Consider the following 18,841-nt stretch of genomic DNA (forward strand, 5'->3'; position numbering starts at 1 on the left):
AAAAACCTGACGAAAACACAGGAAACAGAATCTACAATTTCAAAGGAATTTGAGGTCTCATTGGAGCTCTTTTAGAGCCAATATGTCTAACAGCTTTTGGGAGGGCCTGACTAACTATTTTCCCTCTAATAGTTAGAATTGTATTAGGGTAGAGGATATGAATACGCGGCTCCACACCACTATGACATTTTGTCAGTTCAATCAGACACCTTTTTTTGCCCCCAAAACTGGGCTAATTGTCAACAAAAGTAATCACCATCAGGACCAAAAGCAACAGAGATGATATGAGGCTCTACATATCACCGTTGACCAGATTAGGGGAGGGGCCAAAGCATGCCCTTTTCTTTGTCAAGTTACAGACCAACTCCATAATCTTGGTGAAGCCATTAGCGCCGACGTCAATTCTAACTTCATATTTGCCCACAGTCGCCCACTCCGGTTGTGGAACGTGCCTAGCTATGGGTGCTGGTGTCGGTTTCGTGCGGCACATGAGTTGCTGATGACGTGCCTCGCTTTTCACCAGGTGGGCCACTTAGTGGGGAAAACAACAGGAAGTTGGATGGCCATGAACCATCATCCAGCCATCGCTACTGGTGCATCTAGCTATGCCTAAGCCGGGCCAGTCTCCACCATCTGCCTAGTCCTGGCTAACTGGCGCTGCTCCAGACAACTCTGTGGTGCAGAAACATGTCTCAAGGTCATAGAGCCACCCCTCTAAAGCCATACGCAAACTACACTCCCCACACCTTTTGCTTTCAGTGAATGAAGATGAGGAAGACCTAAACATTTCACACAACACTGGTTGCTACTCAGCATGATGCTCTGCACCTTTTGGGCTTTTATGTGAGGTTTCAAGGGAAAGGAAATGCCCACTTCTCTGTGCACTCTTGCATAAGACATGAAGTGTGCCTAGGGGCAGATGTAGGTCACTTCTGAACACTTTCCTGTTCTACTGGTGATGGCTGCACATGTGGCAGACATTACAGCTGTTTCCAGTTGTAAAACCGTGAGAGGAACCAGCTGCTGTCAGCACCTAGTGGACCCAATAAAAAGCCTGATAACTAAATCACTAAAAAGTTTTGTTTTTGCCTGTTTTTGTAGAATTGTGCCCACTGGCTCAGTCTCTCATAACCAACAGAAGAAATGTTGCAGTTTGTTTCATTACCGTTACAACGATGTCTCAGTGGATAAGATAAAGACTAATGCTGGACGACAGCAGTCTCTGGAAGACACTTCTATCACAGAAGCCTGTGTTTTTCTATTCCTGTTGTTGTTTCATAGAAAACCAAGATGAAATCCGTGCTGTATTTCTAAAGTCCCAGACAGATATTATCTCCAGATATGATGTTTTTGCCGTTAAATACAATCCGAGTGCCATTGATTTTGTCCGACTGTGGGTAATCTTGGGTCTGAATAATGGAATGACTCATTTAAGAAGTCAGCCTAATGCTTTGCAGTCTGACCTCATCTGGCTTCTTCAAGCTTAACCAACCCCAGAAAAGAATGAGAAACCAGCTGTTTCTGTCCATAAATGATCCATCCTATTAATCAGGTTCATATTGTGGTATGTCTCTATTTCTAAAACAAAAGATCCCCCCCCCAACACACACACGCACACGCACACCCACCACCATCACCTCTGCCACATCAGCTTTCTATTCTGAGGAACAAACCATATGATTCATGTGAGCTGTGCCGCAGGAGCAAGACTGTTGCCTGACAGACTTCCACTGTGAGAGAGACTCTCTTCTGGGAATAAACGCTCAAGAGTGCAGAAAACTGTATGTTATCATTTTGACAGTTGAGCTAGTTCACTTTTCCTTTGTTTAGGCAAAATCCCTCTGCGGAATACTTTTGCGATGAAAGAGTAGTCCGGAGACAAAGAGCAGCCTGCTACTCATGCGAGGAAATGGTCGGAGGGGGTGATGAGAGACGGGCTAAATCATGTCCCTTCCTGTGCTCATCCCATCGTTGCAGCTTTATTTAATGGAATGCATCTTGGATGCTATGTTTCACCCTCCAGGTTTTAAAATGGGTGGAAGAGACAGTTCAGGCGATGAAGGTCCACCTGTTGTCCTCAAACCACGACGGTGCCCAGGAGAACAAGTGGGATCTGCCCTTGGACCCCAGCCTTCGAGAGGTCACCATATCTCTCAGTGGACCAACACCGCAGATCGAGCTCAGCGATCCCTTGGGTAGACGGATTGTTAATACATTTTAGATGACATTTCTGCACCAATAAGTAGCAGATCTAAATGGTCTTGTCCTATTTTTTTAAGGTCGTATCGTCGGTGAAGCGCAAGGCCTCACAGAGTTGTTGAACATTCCCAATTCTGCTCGAGTTGTCAACCTGAAATTTCCCAGACCGGGGACTTGGAAGCTGAAGGTACCACTGTAGTGTACATGGTTCTCTTGTTATTTTATGACACCGTAGTTACGAAATAGTTCCGCGTCCTTTTCAAAGGTGAGCTGCAGTGGACGCCATACTCTTAGAGTAACTGGAGTCAGCAATCTGGATTTCCGGGCCGGCTTCTCCAGTGTACCTGTTTCGGAGTTTAATCATACCAGAGAGAGGCCTATAAAAGGTAGCTGGCATGTATAGAGTCTTGCTTTGTGCTTGACTAAGAACATGTGTGGATGACCTGTTGGTGTTCTCGCTCTCATTGTCTTCCAGGACTTCCTGCCCATGTCATGTTGAAATGTACAGGCCTGAAGCCCCCGGGGCAACTAAACCTGCTGGAGCTCATGTCCAGTTCTGGTCGGTCCTTACGCACCATGCCCATACAGCCGTCCTCTGGTCTCCAGCAGCATGGATTGTGGAGACTGCCAGAGTTCCGCACCCCCTCTCAGAGCTTCTTCATCAGGGTGACGGGTAAAGATGATGAGGGCTACCGTTTCCAGAGACTGTCCAGTGTCTCCTACACTAATGTCATTCCAGGCAAGACAACATTTTTCCAGCAGACACATCATCAGATCCGGAACACACTCTTCTTCATACCTCATCAGTCTGTCGAGTGAACTTTAACCTTTGCTTCTTCCCTCGTGTAGATCCACCACTTGTGAGCATGCCTGATGTGGTGAATGGCTTCTATATGCAGCCGGTTATGATTCGCTGTTCGATAGAGAGTCCCATTCCTTACAGGCTTAGGTTCACCAGGGATGGGGTCGCAGTGGGAGAAGAAAAGCTCTACCAGTGAGTTTTTCCAGTTTTTGTTGAGCAGCGCGTAACATTTGGTTGTGTTCTTTAGATGTTGCGCCCATTAACGGCTGTATAAAAAGGATGGGGGGGGGGGGGGGGGGGGGGCGCTGAGGTCATTCGCTACATTTAACAGTGTGCACTTCTGTTAAGCATTAGGGATGCTTGAACTTTACTAGTTCATCTGTCAGGATGCTAGTAAACACGGACGTTACACGTTTGATTATGTCATCTTAAAAAAAATTGCATCCATCCATTGCATCCATTTTTCCTGTTTTTGATGCTTTGCTTCAAATCACATCCTTGAAATGATGAGTGAACTGTGCTGAAAACTATTTCCAGCCTTTGTGCCAGAGTTTGCGATTGAAAGTGATGTAAATTAGTTGTGCTGTTTGTGTTAAACTTCATCAACTCAACCGAGGGTATCTGTATCAGGAATTCTGCCCTAGCCTCATGGGAGATCGACCATGCTTCTGCTGAGGATGAAGGCCTGTATGAGTGCGTAGCGCAGAGCAAGGCAGGCCAAGGACGTGCTTTAACCCAGCTGACTATTAGAGGTATCTCTCCCACAATTGTCCAGCTCAAACTGCTCATGTATCTGCAATTACAGCGTGGCTTTGATTTAAGTTCCAGCCTGCTAAACCTCAGACGCATGTTTAAAACATCAAAATTATATAAGACGCCCACGCAAACATTTATTTTCGCTAAACATTTTCTGCTCAGTTTCTTAATGTTGTGATTAAACAGAGCCACCTCCGGTCCTGAAGCCAGCAGTCAATGTGACTTCCTCTGTGGGGGCCGTGGCGGTGTTGTCCTGCAAAGTGGAAGGCTCCGTGCGCCACAACCTGACATGGTACAGAGCGGGTCGTGCCATTGGGGCCCACACAGGAAGGTCTAAAGTGCTGCCTGACTCATCGCTGCAGATCAGCGGGGTGCAGATTCAGGATGCTGGAGAATACCACTGCGTGGCCACAAATGCCCACGGAGACAGCAGAATCATCGTGTGGCTTCATGTTCCAGGTACAGTAGCCCGCTGCACTACAGGTCATCTGTTTAAATACTTAACTCACTGGGGCCTCATAGCTCTCTCAGACCCCTCTCATCTGTTTTCCATTATTGATTCTTCCTCGCAGTCAGGTTGAGCAACTTCCTCATCAGAAACTGTTTGTAATCACCCAGAATTTATGCCTATGGAAAAGCTGGTTGTCTATTGAAAGCAGATGTTTGCAACGTAACTTTTTTTCGCCATCAGTCAGAATGACACTGACTGCTGGTAGTGGCATCTTGACCCGCGTCGTCAAACATTTGCTGAGTCATCGTCAGCATTCTGCCTCTGTTTGACTACAATTGCAGAGGCCCCATCTGTGGTAATTCACCCCCAGAGCCGGGTTTTCTCCCGCGGGGAAGAGATCCGCTTCGTCTGTTCAGCGTCCGGCTCTCCCCCTCCGCAGCTTTTCTGGAGCCACGGAAACATGTTGCTCACTAATCGGCAGAGGTAAAGCAACGCTCGGCCCTCTCAACACCTCCGGCACAGAGCTCTCCGATAATCATTATATTCCACTTTACAACATATGCTTTTGCCCCATCTTGTTCCCATCACCGTGTAGATTTGAATCTCCTGATTGAAGTACCTCACTAACTATGGATAAGAACTTTAAATGCCTGTGCAAAAGACTCGGATTATTCAGAGAAAAGGATGCATTGTATTTTTTTACAATTTGTAATTAGGTGATTTTTTTCAGGTTGAATATAAACCATTATGGCGTTCTGACCATAAAAGGGGCCCTGCCAGAAGATGCTGGGAACTACACATGCCTGGCAACTAATGAGGCCGGGGTGGCCTCGCAGTCTGTCTCACTCACATTTTCAGGTGAATGAAGGTCAACGATCGTGATGTTGCCTCATCTCACCCAAAACTCTTCATAATTTGTGAGGAGCGAATGTGTCAGTTGGCATTTAAACGCACAAGATTAATTTATGATAGTTCTGTCAGGACCGCTGTGTAACTCCAGGTGGTTTAAAACACGTCATCAGATCATTCAACTTTCAGACAATTAAACAGCACATGTGGTTATACATAAAGTAAGATGCCTATTTTTCCTCCAGAGGCTCCTCGAATAAGGGTGACCCAGCAGGCTATCCATGTTTCTGTTGGTGCTGATGCTGTGCTGGAGTGCCAGGCTACAGGTGCCCCTCCCCCTCTCGTGCGCTGGTTCAAAGGTAGGTCAGGGTCAACACAATACATTTCATACACAAAACTGAGAGAAGGAACACACATCAGGACCTTCTATTTGTGTTTCCAGGTGAGTTTGAGGTGGGTTCCACACCATTTGCTGGACAGGAAGTTCACCACGGGGACCTTCACATTCGAGGGGTGCAAGAGGTCGATGCCGGCCGGTACACTTGCGTGGCCAGCAGCCCTGCTGGCACTGCTACTGGTACAGTCATTCTGAAGGTTGGAGGTGAGTTCAGAGTGCCCACACGAAGCTGACGCTACTTTCTGAATGTATACAGAGGAAGATTTTCTCGTCCTTTCACAGTGGGCCCATTGTTCTCTGAGGCGCCAGTCGACTTGATGGCTAACATAGGGGAGAATGTCACCCTCCCCTGCGCTGCCAGAGGTTCCCCTCAGCCAACAGTCACCTGGCACCGACAGGATGGCGGGCGGGTTCTCACAGGCGGCCACAGCAGAACGGTGCAGCTGGAGAATGGACATCTTCTAATCCAGGGTGAGTTTTTCATGAAACACTATCACAGCAGAGCTTTGGCGTCCACCGCTGTTTGTTACGGCTCTATTTTGCCTCGGACTCGCTGGTATGACTGAGATTTTACCGCGTGACAGACTCCACGTTCTTTTCATTTGGGCATCAATATGCTGAAGTCTGCAGATGCTTTGAAGCTGCTCCTGTTTAACTGACTGGCCGTGGTCCGTTTTTGTCACGCAGACACTTTTTTTTCACTATTTTTTTTTAAGTCCCGTCATAACCGTTGCCAACCTGCCTAAGATAAAGAAAAAAAAAAGAATCATGTACAACAAACACACTCCAGGGTCTTTGCAGAGACATGCGTTAGCTGGCTGACAGCTGAGCCAAACATTAATCCTGTTATTTTCTATTTTTACCTTCTAATTACTGTAGCTAAACCAATAATAACATTTGTTATTGAGCAGAGGACTTAACTGCTGTTAGCATTGGATTTATCTCCTAGATATATATTTTTGGTAGTTAGTGAGGAGGTGCTGCTTATCTCTGACACCCAGACTCTGACACGTTCATTCTTGTTTGTCCTTTCTCTTTGATAATAGGTGTCTGGCTCAACGATGAAGGATTGTACATCTGTGAGGCAAAAAACCCCTTTGGAACCATTAAAACTGGGGCCAGAGTTAGTGTCACCGGACTGGGTACGTTTCTCTCAACATCTTTCATCAGAAACCTTTGCGAGGCCGCAGCTACGACTTCATTTGGTATTTATGGCCTCTCGCTTACACTCGTCTGCAGCTTAACTTCAAAGTGTTCATTGGATATTCCTCAAACATGAAAGTCGGCTTTCTTTTAATCTTACTTTTGAGTTTTTGCCAGTGCCCAGAAGCTACCCAACAGTCATACAATCAGATTCAGACTGTCAGAAAAATTAATATGACTCTTTGAGCTCATGTTGTGTCAGTCTCATCATATGAGGCTTTGTTTTTTTTGTGGATTAAGCCCTCATTTTGCAAGATTTTCACATCACAACACAGGATTCAGGAGAATTGGGCTGCAGGATAAGAACCTGTAAGCCTTATTTTGATCATCTTAAGTCCTGGATTCAAAATGAATGCGCGCACATGGAGTATCCAAACCAGTCTTATTGTTTGACAGTCCAAAGAATCGGCCATCCAAATGCTATTTTCCATTGTATTTTGCAGCAATACAGTGGAATTTGGCCTTTTGTAATCAGTTCTGCATTGTTTTACTGCAAATTTGATCCATTGATTGATCCAACAATTCAGAACAGCTTTTTTTGATTCTTCGTGTAACTTCTTATTGAAATTTTAAGATACGAAGCGCACCATAACAGACCTTCCGTGAACACGCTCTTGTTTCCAATTACACTCTCAGATGGATAAAAGTGTGGGTCATCACCTCTGTTACTGAGGTTACATACTGACATAAGCTGGAACAGATGATGGGGCTTCACGTTCTGACTCTGAATTTTCTTGCAGAGCCCCCTCTCTTGGCTCAGGGGCCAGCAACCATCGGCACTGGCATTGGTCAGTCTCTCACTATCCCCTGCATGCTTTTGGATGGAATACCTCTCCCAGAAAGATACTGGTCTCATAATGGAAAACCTGTAATGTGATCTTTATCTCATTTTATTACACAGATTATTGTCATCAGTGTTCATGCGTGACAGTGATTCTTCCCCGTAGGTCCATCTGAATGGACGGATTTTCCTGAGGAGTGACGGCAGCCTGTCTATTGAAAGAGCTGTAGCGGAAGATGCTGGAACATATGTTTGCACCGCAGTAAATATTGCGGGCTCCAGAAACATCACGGCCAGCGTGGAGATTCACGGTAAGACCCCTGGTTACATGGAAAGTATTACTTTAGGAATCCTCCACTTTAGACATCAGTCTAAGCTTTTCATACATGAGAATTTCAAATCCTAATACAAGTAGATTATTTTACATAGAGAATTCTAAGTTGTGTAAATGCAGTCTCAGACTACTTCCTGCAGATATTCTGTTTCATTGTTCCTGCTGTAGCAGTTTTATTGCTAAACCTGCAATACGAGTCTCTGAATCGAGCTGTTTTGCTTTCTATACGACTGTGTAAAATATGATTACATTTCTGTCAGGCTGAAGTGTGCTCTGTGCTGTTTTGTACTGTCGTAACACACTAAAATGATGCTCTATGCACAATCCTGCAAAATGAGTCACTAAACACAAGTGCAAACTAAACAAAAGTCAATCCCAACAGCAACAATTTGCTGAAAAAACAACCCAAAACATGTATGTCAACACATAAGTATTATCTAAATGAATATTAAATACCTACTTTTAGCTGAGGGTTTTGCCTTCATCGTAAAAGGTTAACATGATAATTGTGTGGCTGCTTTTAATAAATTACAATGTAGTTATGTGCATTATCTGCAGGAACTGCAGCGAATATTGTCAAACACTAGCAATAACACACCTTGCGTGCAGTTTCTGAATGCTGAAATCTGGCCGTTCTTTAGAGTCGGGTCAATAATGTGCTGACTCAGCATGGAATATGCTGGTGACTTGACCCTCCTGGAGTAATTGCAGTGAGGGGGTTCATTTGCTGCATGCCCTGATGAAAAGGCCACTCTGTTGAGAGGTGTGTAATGACAGGCCAGATTAGGCTTCATCATCGGTTTGTAATGAAGAAATGCCTCCAGCGCTGATAACGCTGCCTGACTGAAGCCAGTGATCATGCTGCGGGCCAGCCCGACAGCTGCATTTCATGACCTACTTCTTCAACAGTGCCCCCTGAGATCCAGGCTGGTCCGTACCACTACATCGCCAATGAAGGTGTATCTATCACGCTTTCCTGCAAATCCAGCGGCGTTCCCAGGCCAGATGTTGTCTGGTCCAAGGTAGGACGTCACACTCATCCAAATCCTCTTTCCTTGATGATTCCTTTGGCCGAATCCCACAAACTCCTCGTATAACCAATTGATGATTGACTGGCTTGTTTTTTCCCACACTATGCCGTAAGAATCATACTTGGCATCCAGTCGTCTTCAAATCAATCACCGTAAGGAATGTCAGGAGAACCACATTCAAGCAGGATGCAGTAAATAAAAGCTAAATAAGCCTGTCCTGCAGTTGTTTTGATATCCATTTTTGAGTCTGCATAATAACATTCTCTTATTCTCCAACAATAATTATTCAAACTCATTTCAAGGCCCCTTGGCTTTACATGTCTTTACATACACCCTTGGCTTTACCTGAGGATTGGCCGAGAAGCAGAGGGTTCTGGGTTCAATCCCCAGTGCAGGTAAAACATGGAAGGTGTTCTGTTAGTAGGGGACAGTGCCAGAACACTTTCAGAGGGCGGCCCAGGTACCAAACCCAAAAATGGATGAAGTGGGGACTCATCTAGGGGTGCACCCTGACTTTGCTCTCTCTGTGATCCCAAAAGGGCTCACGCAGTTTGGGATATGAGATGAAGGGTCTGTGTGTGTATTCATTCATTACACAAATTCTCCAAACACCACCAGCCTCTTGCATTGCAATCAAAATTTGATTAGCCTGGCTCGACGGGATATAACCATGGCAACCATTACACATGTTGCATGTCAGTGACATTTCACAGCTTTCATCCTAATAGCTTAGGAAGCTATTAAAGACTTTGCAGCACCTTTCTGTGAAACACTGATGAAAAGAAGAGAGCCGTACTGTGAAAACAAATTATTATATGCAATCAGGAGTGCAAAGCTGCCACATTAACACCATCAACCAGCACAAATCATCACACTTTACATCTGATGTAAAGCCCAACATGACAACCACGGGTATAAAGAACCATTTTCAATAAAGCACACTTTCTATAGATAGATTATTAGTCTGTTGTTGGTGGCTGAAATGAGGTCTTAGGTTTATTTTCTCTTTGATAGAAAAAACACTTTAGAGACAGAATGATTCATAATCAACATTTTTGTAGATAATCTTTAGGTAAATTTATGTAATGAAAATAAGGAACTTGAGAGAGTGATTTGCAGAACCTAGACAAAAACATCATTTCATGCTTGGGGGAACATCCCTTATTCTTGACAAAGGAAAACATGTTCTTGTTTCCTATATACAGTTGACATAAGCCAGATTTTTCTTTCTTGCAAATTGCCCCAGAGACAAGTAAATTCCTTGCCCTGTCAGAAAAAATGACTCTGTTTTAGCAATTGCACAGTACGTCAAAGGCAGCTCCATTTCCCGCAGCCTACACCTCTCGCTTGCACATATTTGGGAGGAGCTCTGTAGTTACATTTGGGATCAAAGGTTGGCCTGAATAAAGCTGACACTGAGCTTAGGGTCGCTGCGCTGTTTATGGACAGCTTTTATCTTCAGTACATTAAGTCTGATCTTATGCCTTTGGCTTCTCCAGGGAAGGCAGCCTCTCCCTAGGAACCACTCGTCTCTACAGTCTGCCTCAGATGGACACCTCCACATCCCCTACCCCACCACGGATGATGCAGGCATCTACGTTTGCACCTCCACTAATCCCGTGGGTTATGCTAGCCGAGAGATCCAGCTGAGTGTCAACAGTAAGCAAATGGCTGTCTCAACTCATGATGTTTGATTCAACAAATGTACCATCTGTACCCTTTCTAATATTTTTCAAAGAAGCAGATAATGTTCACCTATAGCCTCTATAAAGATTGATCACATGCACTGTATGTACATGTCTATGAAATCTGGCTCTTACATTACTGACTTAACAAGTATTATTTTGGCCAATTTGCATTCCTGCAGAGGTTTAAGCTCCATATTTTTATTTTGTGTGGCATTAACTGGGCTTCCTCGACTTCACTTGGACAGTGAGAGTGGACAGTTGTCATTTTAATGTATACCAGAAAGTCAAACTTCAATATTACACTCTTCTCTCAATGTGTCCACAGCCATGCCAAAGATAATTGGTGTTACTAGTAATGACAAGACAGTCAAGATGGCTGCGGAGGTGGGCACCGAGGTTGTTCTGCCATGTGAGGCTCAGGGGAATCCCTCACCGCTGGTCACATGGAGTAGAAATGGACATCCCATCCCCCCTGTCACAGCTGGGTAAGAGGAACATCTATTACCCGTTTTTAAGCTGGGACTCATTTTAGTACCAGGATGTTTAAGCTTCTATACGAGATAAATTAAAACTAAAGTTGAGGTGACATATTTTCCAAAAAGATCCTCACAGCAGTCAGTGCTTTTGTGGTCCATGCGTATTTTTGTGGAGTTAATGAAGCGGAACACAGTTGCTACTTACTTGAACTCATCATGCGGTGTTTTACAGAAGGTCAGGAGGTCATGCCGTGTCTGTCAAACAGCAGCTAGGCTGAAGCAGACTGTCACTAAGTGCTTTTCTTTGACGCGGCAAACTTGAGGTGGAACATCTGGTCCCACATGGTTCGCCAGTTCTCAGCTTTCATTGTGCGGTCAGTCCAAGTGCAGAAGGGCTGGCTGGCGTGGGAGATGACAGACAGGCTCGCTGTCCAGACACCAGATCGAATGTTATTGGTTAGATAGAAGAATGACAGAATGGGCTCAAAGCTGCGTTGTCTCGGAGACAGTCCGACTTCTGAGGGGGCGAGGACAAAGGAAGCGGAGAGAGAGGAGCAAGGGTCGCCAGGAAGACAGGGGGAAAATGAACTGACAGAGGAAGAGATATAAGTCCTGTCTGAGCCGATGTTTGGATTCCTCAGAGTGTTGCAGCAGTAAAACAACACTCGCTCTTTACTATTCCGGCCTGATGAGAATAACACAGCCCTGCGAACAACCCCCATGTCTCTCACTGTTTTGCATATGCTAGACCTGCAGAAATGAGCACGCTGGCGGTCTATTCACTGTGGCTACGAGAGGAAATGACCGGGAAGTGGGGAATGTTGAAACAACTGAAACCCGTGGGCCGTAAGAAGACTGATAGAAGAGGACTGAAGGGCTACTAAACCTTAAATCTGTTGTTTCATGCTCGAGCTGATCCAGATGAGTTCCATCTTTGTGCACACAGACGACGGGTGATTCCTGTTGTGTCAGACCTGAAGACAGACCGACCACTTCATCCTCTGTCATTTCGTTCCAACGTTACATGTTGCTCCCTCTCCTGAGGCAGTTTGAGGAGGAGCGACATTACAGCATATGCGCAGCTGATATAGAGAGCTCTTTGTGCCTCCACTTATGAAGATGTTATTGTTAGAATTTAGTTGCTTAGCTGCGCTCTTGTCTGAGATAAATCACAGGGTGTGTTTACGCTTCTGCACGTTATGCATTTATACAGCTGGATAGCTTCTTGCGGGACAGGTTACCAGCACACACCCCACCCCCCAAAAGTTGCTGACCTTTTTTTTTTTTGAATATTCAGTTGACATATTTGTAGTTGGAATAAAATGGGATTGTCTTTGTGGTCTACCTGTCTGGTCAGTTTGTGCTCAATCAGTTAAATCCCTATTTATTCCCTATTACCTTTATGTGACTGTGGTGGCTGCTGCAACAAGGTTGACAGTTTCTTAGAATTTTTGGCTTCAAGCGAAGAGATTTTGTGCCAACTATTTGGCAAATGATCTCCAATTTCAAATAAAGTATCTTTTTTTTTAACCAAATACTTTAGGGTAATGTAAAGCACTGTATGTGTTTAAAAATCATTTAAACAACTCAACATTCTGCACATTTATGGTCACCTTAAAGGTCAAAACTGTAATTTTCACAACTGTTATTGTGGTTTGATCATTATGAGGGCCTCATTTTTAGGTGTTGAGGTCACCCACAAATTGTCAGGAAAAGCTGCAGAGTTGGCTGACATGATGTGAGGGACAAAGGTGGAGGATACATTTGTTTGGGGTGTTCTGGAGGTGATGGGGTGCGAGTTACAAGAGAAGAAGCAACTCCCCAAAAGAGAGCGAAGGGTTATCGGTATACTTTAATGTTGGTGAGGCAGTCAAAGGTGATGAGGAAGTGATGGAGAAGTTTGATATCCAGCAAAGGAATTATGAATTATGGGGCAAACTTTACAAAAAAAGGAAATGGCTGTGCTCCAGGAGAAGCAGGAGCACAGGCTGACTTACTAGAGCAGAGGCAGGTGTACACAGGTGGACCACATCATGTGTAGATGATGTAATCAGATCAGTGATGGCAAACCAGCGCTAGGTGAGAGGACATAGAATGGTGGTTCTGGATGTGAAGCAGGTTAGGGGGATGATGGACAGAGATGCACATGTAGTGACAGATGGGAGGATTTTGAGGAAGTTGTGGCATCTTCAGAGGAATAAAGGTGATTAGCCAACAGTGAAGTTGTGGGAGCGTAGCAGAAGCTAAACTAATGGCAGCAGTGAAGATTAGTGAACAGCAGCATGGTTTCATGCCGAGGAAGAGTGCTACAGATGCGATATGTGCTTTGGGGTTGCTGTGTAGATAGAGAAGGTGAGAGGGAGCTGCATTGGGCCTTTGTAGATCCAGAAAAAGCCTAAAAGCCATGCTCTGTGGCACAGAGAAGACAGGAGGCAGAGTTGGAAGTGACAGAGATGAAGATGTGGAGGGTCTCTTTGGGGATAAGGATGATGGATAGAGTCAGGAATGGTACATGTTAGATATCTTGAGGATAAAGTCAAAGAAGAGATGGTTTGGACATGAATTGAGCAGCAAAAGGGACTATATTCATAGATGGAGGCTGAGGATGAAGATGCCAGTCAGGAGACCTAAAAGAACACCAAAGATTTACGGATGTTTTGACGTCAGTCGGTGTGAGAGGAGAGGACGCAGAAGACAAGGTTAGATGAAGAGAGTGGAGACACTGCGGGGAACCCGGACAGAAACAGCTGAAAGTAGAAGAATTCCCAGCAGTGCAAACACTGGCGATGTCTTAGACCATTTAAAGGTTTTTGTTGTTCACATTTTGTTATTTTCATCTACTTTCATGTATTTGTATTTATGTATTCATTCATTTATTTATTTTTATATAAAAATGTTCCCTCAATGAGCCTCTGGCAGTGGCTGTCGTGGGAGTTTTCTCTCAACCCGTTTACATGAATAGTTTTCCTCAACTTGTTTTCGACTCGAAAAAGCACCAGAAGCAAAATAGCAGCTTGAAATTTGTCCCTCAGATACATCCGGTCGTCATTGCTCAGTACAGTAAAAGGAAATCTAAATGCACAGTGAAGCACATTAAATTATAATTTTGCTTCAAAGCAAGGCGAGCTGCTCTCCAGAATCACAACGTCTGTCTTTAGTGACTCATCACGTATTTTCTTATGTTTGTTTCTTTACCCTTGATCCCCGTCAACCCCCCCAGGTTCACTGTTTTACCTTCAGGCTCACTGAGGATCACCGATGTACGTCTGATTGATAGCAAACTTTACACCTGCACTGCAGAAAACCCAGCCGGCAACGTGTCACTAAGCTACAATTTACACATTCAAGGTAATTCTGGGAATTTTCCAGAAAGCTGAAGGAAGAAAATACTTCCTGTTGCCTGACTGAACATTAGAGGTCTGACAAGAGTCAATACAGACGCTAAGAACGAGGAATGTGGTCCTCTCTTCTCAGCAAAGCCGAGGATCCAGCCAGCCGCCACCCTCCTGAAAGCTCGGATTGGTCAAACGGTGACCCTGCCGTGTGTGGTCCAGGGAGAGCCAAGCCCTGAGGTCACATGGTTTCACAATGGACTTCCTGTTGGGATCAAGAACGCAACACCCCTCAGGATCCATCAGGCCAAGCTCGGCGATCAGGGCACTTACAGATGTGTGGCCACAAACAGCGCTGGACAGGAGACCTCAGAGATAAAGTTGGACATTCTTGGTAAGTCCTTCTTTTAACCTCGACCTCAAAAGGCTCCGATGAACTGTGCCGATGTGGTTTGAAAGCAGAGTAAAAGAAGCCGTCTTTGTCAGGCTAGAACAACCATCCGTGGAACAAACTCCCCAAAGACAGACCCTCAGCCCTGGGATCATGTCGGAGAACAAATCCCCTTATCTCCCACTAAACTTGTCAGAATTGAAGAACCCTTTCAGAAGCTCTTCCAGTTCCTTTTCACGCTCTCTCCATTCGACCTTGAGGAATTACTTCGAGTTGGGCGAATGGGAAATAAAATACACATTTAGTGACGATCTGATTCTATCTTTATCCTATTTACGTGTCTAGGCTGAGATTTTCATCCACTGTAATTACACATTTTAGGATTGAATTTGTTTTTTGCCCTGTATTCACAGATGCCCCCTCCTTCGCAGAACCTGGAGATGCCCTCTTAGATAAAGTAGCCAACAACAAGGTCACCATACCTTGTCCTGCTGAAGGTATGACACGAGTCAGCCATGACTCAGCTTTAAACAGACGGAACAGAGCGGCGTGATAAGTAGACTGTTGTTTAGAGGAGACAATTTACAGGGTATTACTCCGGTTTTAAAGCATAAAATGATGCTTTTTAGTGTCCTCTCATGAGACAATAATCAGACTCGTATAAACATGCACTTCAAAGGAATACTTTACTGTGGTCCCTTAACATTTGACTATCATAATTTCAACAGTTGATCGCAGCACCCAGAGATAAGATACAGCATTTTAAAACCCCTCCATAAAAATCTCCCCATTTTTCCAAAACACACTTAGCGCGTGCATGTCCCGCAGATATTTGAAGTTTAGATGCATGTAGCTTCCTCTGACAGGCAGCACAAACATGTCCTGTTTGTGTGGACCTGTGTCATGGCAACCACCTCTGGGGGGACGGTGAGGACCATGTCTAATTTGGAGCAACAGCTGGAACGTCTGCTTCCTGCTGCCTCACTGAGTCACATCTGCTTTCCTGAACGGGAGAGCCTGCTGGTAGAGGAATCCTAATTAGAGGCTGCTGCTAGCAGATGACGGAAAGAGATGGTTTAACATAGGAAGAGGGCGATGAAGCCATTCTTCACCCTCTTTCCATTCAACTAATACTACAGGCATGTTGCATCAGGCTCTTGAGCACTCCCACTGCTGTCCCAAGCCAAGAAGCAAGCTGGATCAGACAAGGATTTGTATATTGGCGATCTGAAGATCAAGCCTAGTCCTTTAAAGACGCTTATTAATAATTCTCCAATGAGCACATAGCATGTTATAGAGGTAATTATTGGGTAATACACGGAAGAGATAATCTTTTTCAGCCCAAGCAAATAAATTCAAAGTCTCTTAATTAGATCTGTTACGCATCTAAAAGAGAACATCTGTATGCATTTCCCCCTCGCAATGAGGCAATGAATTTGTCTCAGAGGTCCATAACTGTTCACATATGTACAAAAGGGAGCTGTACTGTGGTTAGTATTGTGTCCTTAGGAAGGATGCTGTCTCATCTGCAGGGCTCCTACACTGAATGTAATACGTTTGAAGACAGATGAGGTCATCTAGACTGCTGAACTCCACTGACATGTTCGTCTGTTCTCCCTCTGTTGGGTACAATATAGGCCTCCACGGTCCCTCGCTTTCTCCTCTCACTCATTTGCAGCCCTTCTGCACCCAGTAATCAACACACCACACCTGTTCTAGCCCAGCCTGACTTTGAAGTGTGTGTTGAAACACTCGTGTTGGTCAAACATGTGACTCTCGCCTCAGTGCTTGGTAGTAAATCTCGATGTGTTTTTAAATTGTCCTCCGTGTGTCTCCTCTTGTCGTAGATGAGGCTGACGCCCCAAAGCAGTGAGACGAAATTCGGCTTTTGCTCACTCGTTTGTCCTTGTGAACTCAGGTTCGCCTCGTCCGAAGATCCGCTGGTTCAGGAATGGCCTGGAAATTCGTCCTGAGCAGTCCGACTTTTCTGTCGGCGAGGATGGCGCCCTCGTCATTCGCGCCGCGTCTGCCAGCCATAGCGGGGATTTCACGTGTGTGGCGACCAATGAAGCCGGCTCCGTGGAAAGAAAGACCAGACTGAAAGTAAACGGTGAGAAAGCTCTTGGTCCCATCCAAAACAAGTACACAAATCTACATTTATTGACACTTGTGTTTTTTTTCTTTACACCTCTAGTTCCACCAGAGATTCAGGATGATACTCAGCCTCTGAACCTCACTGTCACCTTGAAGCAGCCCCTAACGCTGGGGTGTGATGCCTTTGGGATCCCCTCCCCCACAATCACCTGGTCAAAAGACGGACATCCCGTGTGTATTTTGTAGCCCCCTTAGCAATGCTAATAAATGTAGTACTTGTAGATGATATGTTCTATAGCTACTTACAGTGAGGGATAAACATTACAGATGTACTAAAATGATTTTTGTGTATGCAGGTGGACACACCTGGGGTATATCTGCAGAATGGCAATAGGATGCTGCGGATTTACAGGGTTCAGCCAGAACACGCAGGAAGATTTTCCTGCACTGCTCAGAACTCTGCCGGGGAGGCGCGGAGAGAATATAGCATTGTGGTGCAAGGCAAGCACATTAAGCAACCACCACTCACGACACGCACCTTAACAATGTTCAACTCGCGGCCAAATATCCCTCCATTTACAACAAATGTCCGCTTTTTCATCAAATTCCAAGCTAACCTAGGCAGGATGCTAGAGAGATAGCTAAATAACTAAGCACAGAGAGGTCTTTAACTAGGTTTACTGTAGCTTTCTGAGTTTTGATAATGGAGGTACTGAACTGTCAGCTTAAAAATAGTGTTTAAAAATAGACCATTATGGCATTAGAAAGTTTACATCAAATGATGAATTGCACACACTTAAGTATATTTAAAACAAACTGTATATATATATGTGTGTGTGTGTGTGTGTGTGTGTGTGTGTACCACTGAAACAGCTCCACCAGTGATCTCAGGAGCGTCTCAAATGCAGGAGTTGACCGTGGCACTGGGTCAGGAGGTAGAGTTCCAGTGCCAGGTTCGTGGGAAACCACCACCTAGAGTGGAATGGAGCCGCGATGGAGAGTAAGCACCACTTTTGGCGTGACATTCGGTGCGGGTCACGGTTCCGATTCCAGTTTCTGGTTTTTGCTCTAGGGTTCTGTCGCGTGACGGCGATCCCCATGTGGAGTTTCACGAAGATGGACAGGTGTTGAAGGTGAAGGCAGTCAGACTGAGGGATCAGGGGATCTATCAGTGTCTGGCGAGCAACAACGCAGGAACACAAATGCGGCAGTTCAGACTCACAGTGCAAGGTCTTGATTTTTAGTCTTTTCCCTAAAACACTATTTACATTCAGCTTTGATGTTCTACGAGGCAGTGAGAACCATTGTGGTTGTCTGTCTCAGCCCCCCCTACCATCAAAGGCCCCAGTGAGACTTCAGAGGTGTCGGTGGTGCTTGGATTCTCCACACTGCTCTCCTGTGATGTGGAGGGATCTCCCACTCCCAGCATCACCTGGTTGAAGGACAATCAGCCGATTGTCTCCAGCCCGCAGTTGACATACACCCGTGGTGGACAGGCGCTGCGTTTGGGCTCCGTGCAGGGCGACAGCACCGGCCTCTACACCTGCAGGGCCACCAACCCAGCCGGAACGGCCATCAAACATTATTCTCTCATTGTTTTGGGTAAGAATCCTCCAGATCACGGTCACTCCTGAAAACGTTTAATGAATCGCCTTTTTTCTGCTGTCTCAAGTTCCTCCACAAATAGAAGGAGACTCCCCAGTGTTTGGCACACAGGAAGAGAAAGTACGGATGAACGGGAGCTTAACTCTTTCCTGCATGACTAAAGGATTCCCAGAGCCTAAAATCCAGTGGTTCAAAGATGGGCAGGTTGGTGCAATGCAAGCGTGTCATTTTAAGGTGATCTAAATAGAACAATTTCAGCCTCTACTGGTGGCCAATTTGAACTGCAACAAGCTCAGAACAGCAACACGGGTGGCATCTTTTTGCTAAACCAGAGGGTAAGCCGGGTGAATCGCAGCATATTTGGTGAATTCAGCAGTGCCAATACCATAACGCACAAAAACTGCTTATCCTGTGGGCAGTTGTTGTTCTTTGGCAACCTGGTGTGTTTCAAT

General features: G+C 45.2%; 1 protein-coding gene across 1 annotated transcript in view; it reads left to right on the plus strand.

Annotated features, from left to right (window-relative positions):
* hmcn2 (hemicentin 2) overlaps positions 1-18,841 on the plus strand; it is a 47,239-nt gene that overhangs the window by 8,080 nt on the left and 20,318 nt on the right. Inside the window, exons 5-32 of the mRNA XM_057033031.1 lie at positions 2,024-2,195; positions 2,280-2,386; positions 2,465-2,585; positions 2,675-2,938; positions 3,049-3,193; positions 3,632-3,753; positions 3,944-4,216; positions 4,550-4,691; positions 4,939-5,066; positions 5,303-5,416; positions 5,500-5,658; positions 5,737-5,925; positions 6,501-6,596; positions 7,398-7,525; positions 7,605-7,749; positions 8,682-8,794; positions 10,303-10,462; positions 10,817-10,976; positions 14,188-14,315; positions 14,442-14,693; positions 15,104-15,187; positions 16,609-16,800; positions 16,885-17,015; positions 17,141-17,285; positions 17,658-17,784; positions 17,857-18,014; positions 18,108-18,386; positions 18,457-18,593. Coding sequence (XP_056889011.1) covers positions 2,024-2,195; positions 2,280-2,386; positions 2,465-2,585; positions 2,675-2,938; positions 3,049-3,193; positions 3,632-3,753; positions 3,944-4,216; positions 4,550-4,691; positions 4,939-5,066; positions 5,303-5,416; positions 5,500-5,658; positions 5,737-5,925; positions 6,501-6,596; positions 7,398-7,525; positions 7,605-7,749; positions 8,682-8,794; positions 10,303-10,462; positions 10,817-10,976; positions 14,188-14,315; positions 14,442-14,693; positions 15,104-15,187; positions 16,609-16,800; positions 16,885-17,015; positions 17,141-17,285; positions 17,658-17,784; positions 17,857-18,014; positions 18,108-18,386; positions 18,457-18,593 — 4,371 coding nt within the window. The remainder of the gene's footprint in view (positions 1-2,023; positions 2,196-2,279; positions 2,387-2,464; positions 2,586-2,674; positions 2,939-3,048; positions 3,194-3,631; positions 3,754-3,943; positions 4,217-4,549; positions 4,692-4,938; positions 5,067-5,302; positions 5,417-5,499; positions 5,659-5,736; positions 5,926-6,500; positions 6,597-7,397; positions 7,526-7,604; positions 7,750-8,681; positions 8,795-10,302; positions 10,463-10,816; positions 10,977-14,187; positions 14,316-14,441; positions 14,694-15,103; positions 15,188-16,608; positions 16,801-16,884; positions 17,016-17,140; positions 17,286-17,657; positions 17,785-17,856; positions 18,015-18,107; positions 18,387-18,456; positions 18,594-18,841) is intronic.

This window comes from Takifugu flavidus, chromosome 5 (assembly GCF_003711565.1).
Source record: "Takifugu flavidus isolate HTHZ2018 chromosome 5, ASM371156v2, whole genome shotgun sequence".
NCBI lineage: Eukaryota > Metazoa > Chordata > Actinopteri > Tetraodontiformes > Tetraodontidae > Takifugu > Takifugu flavidus.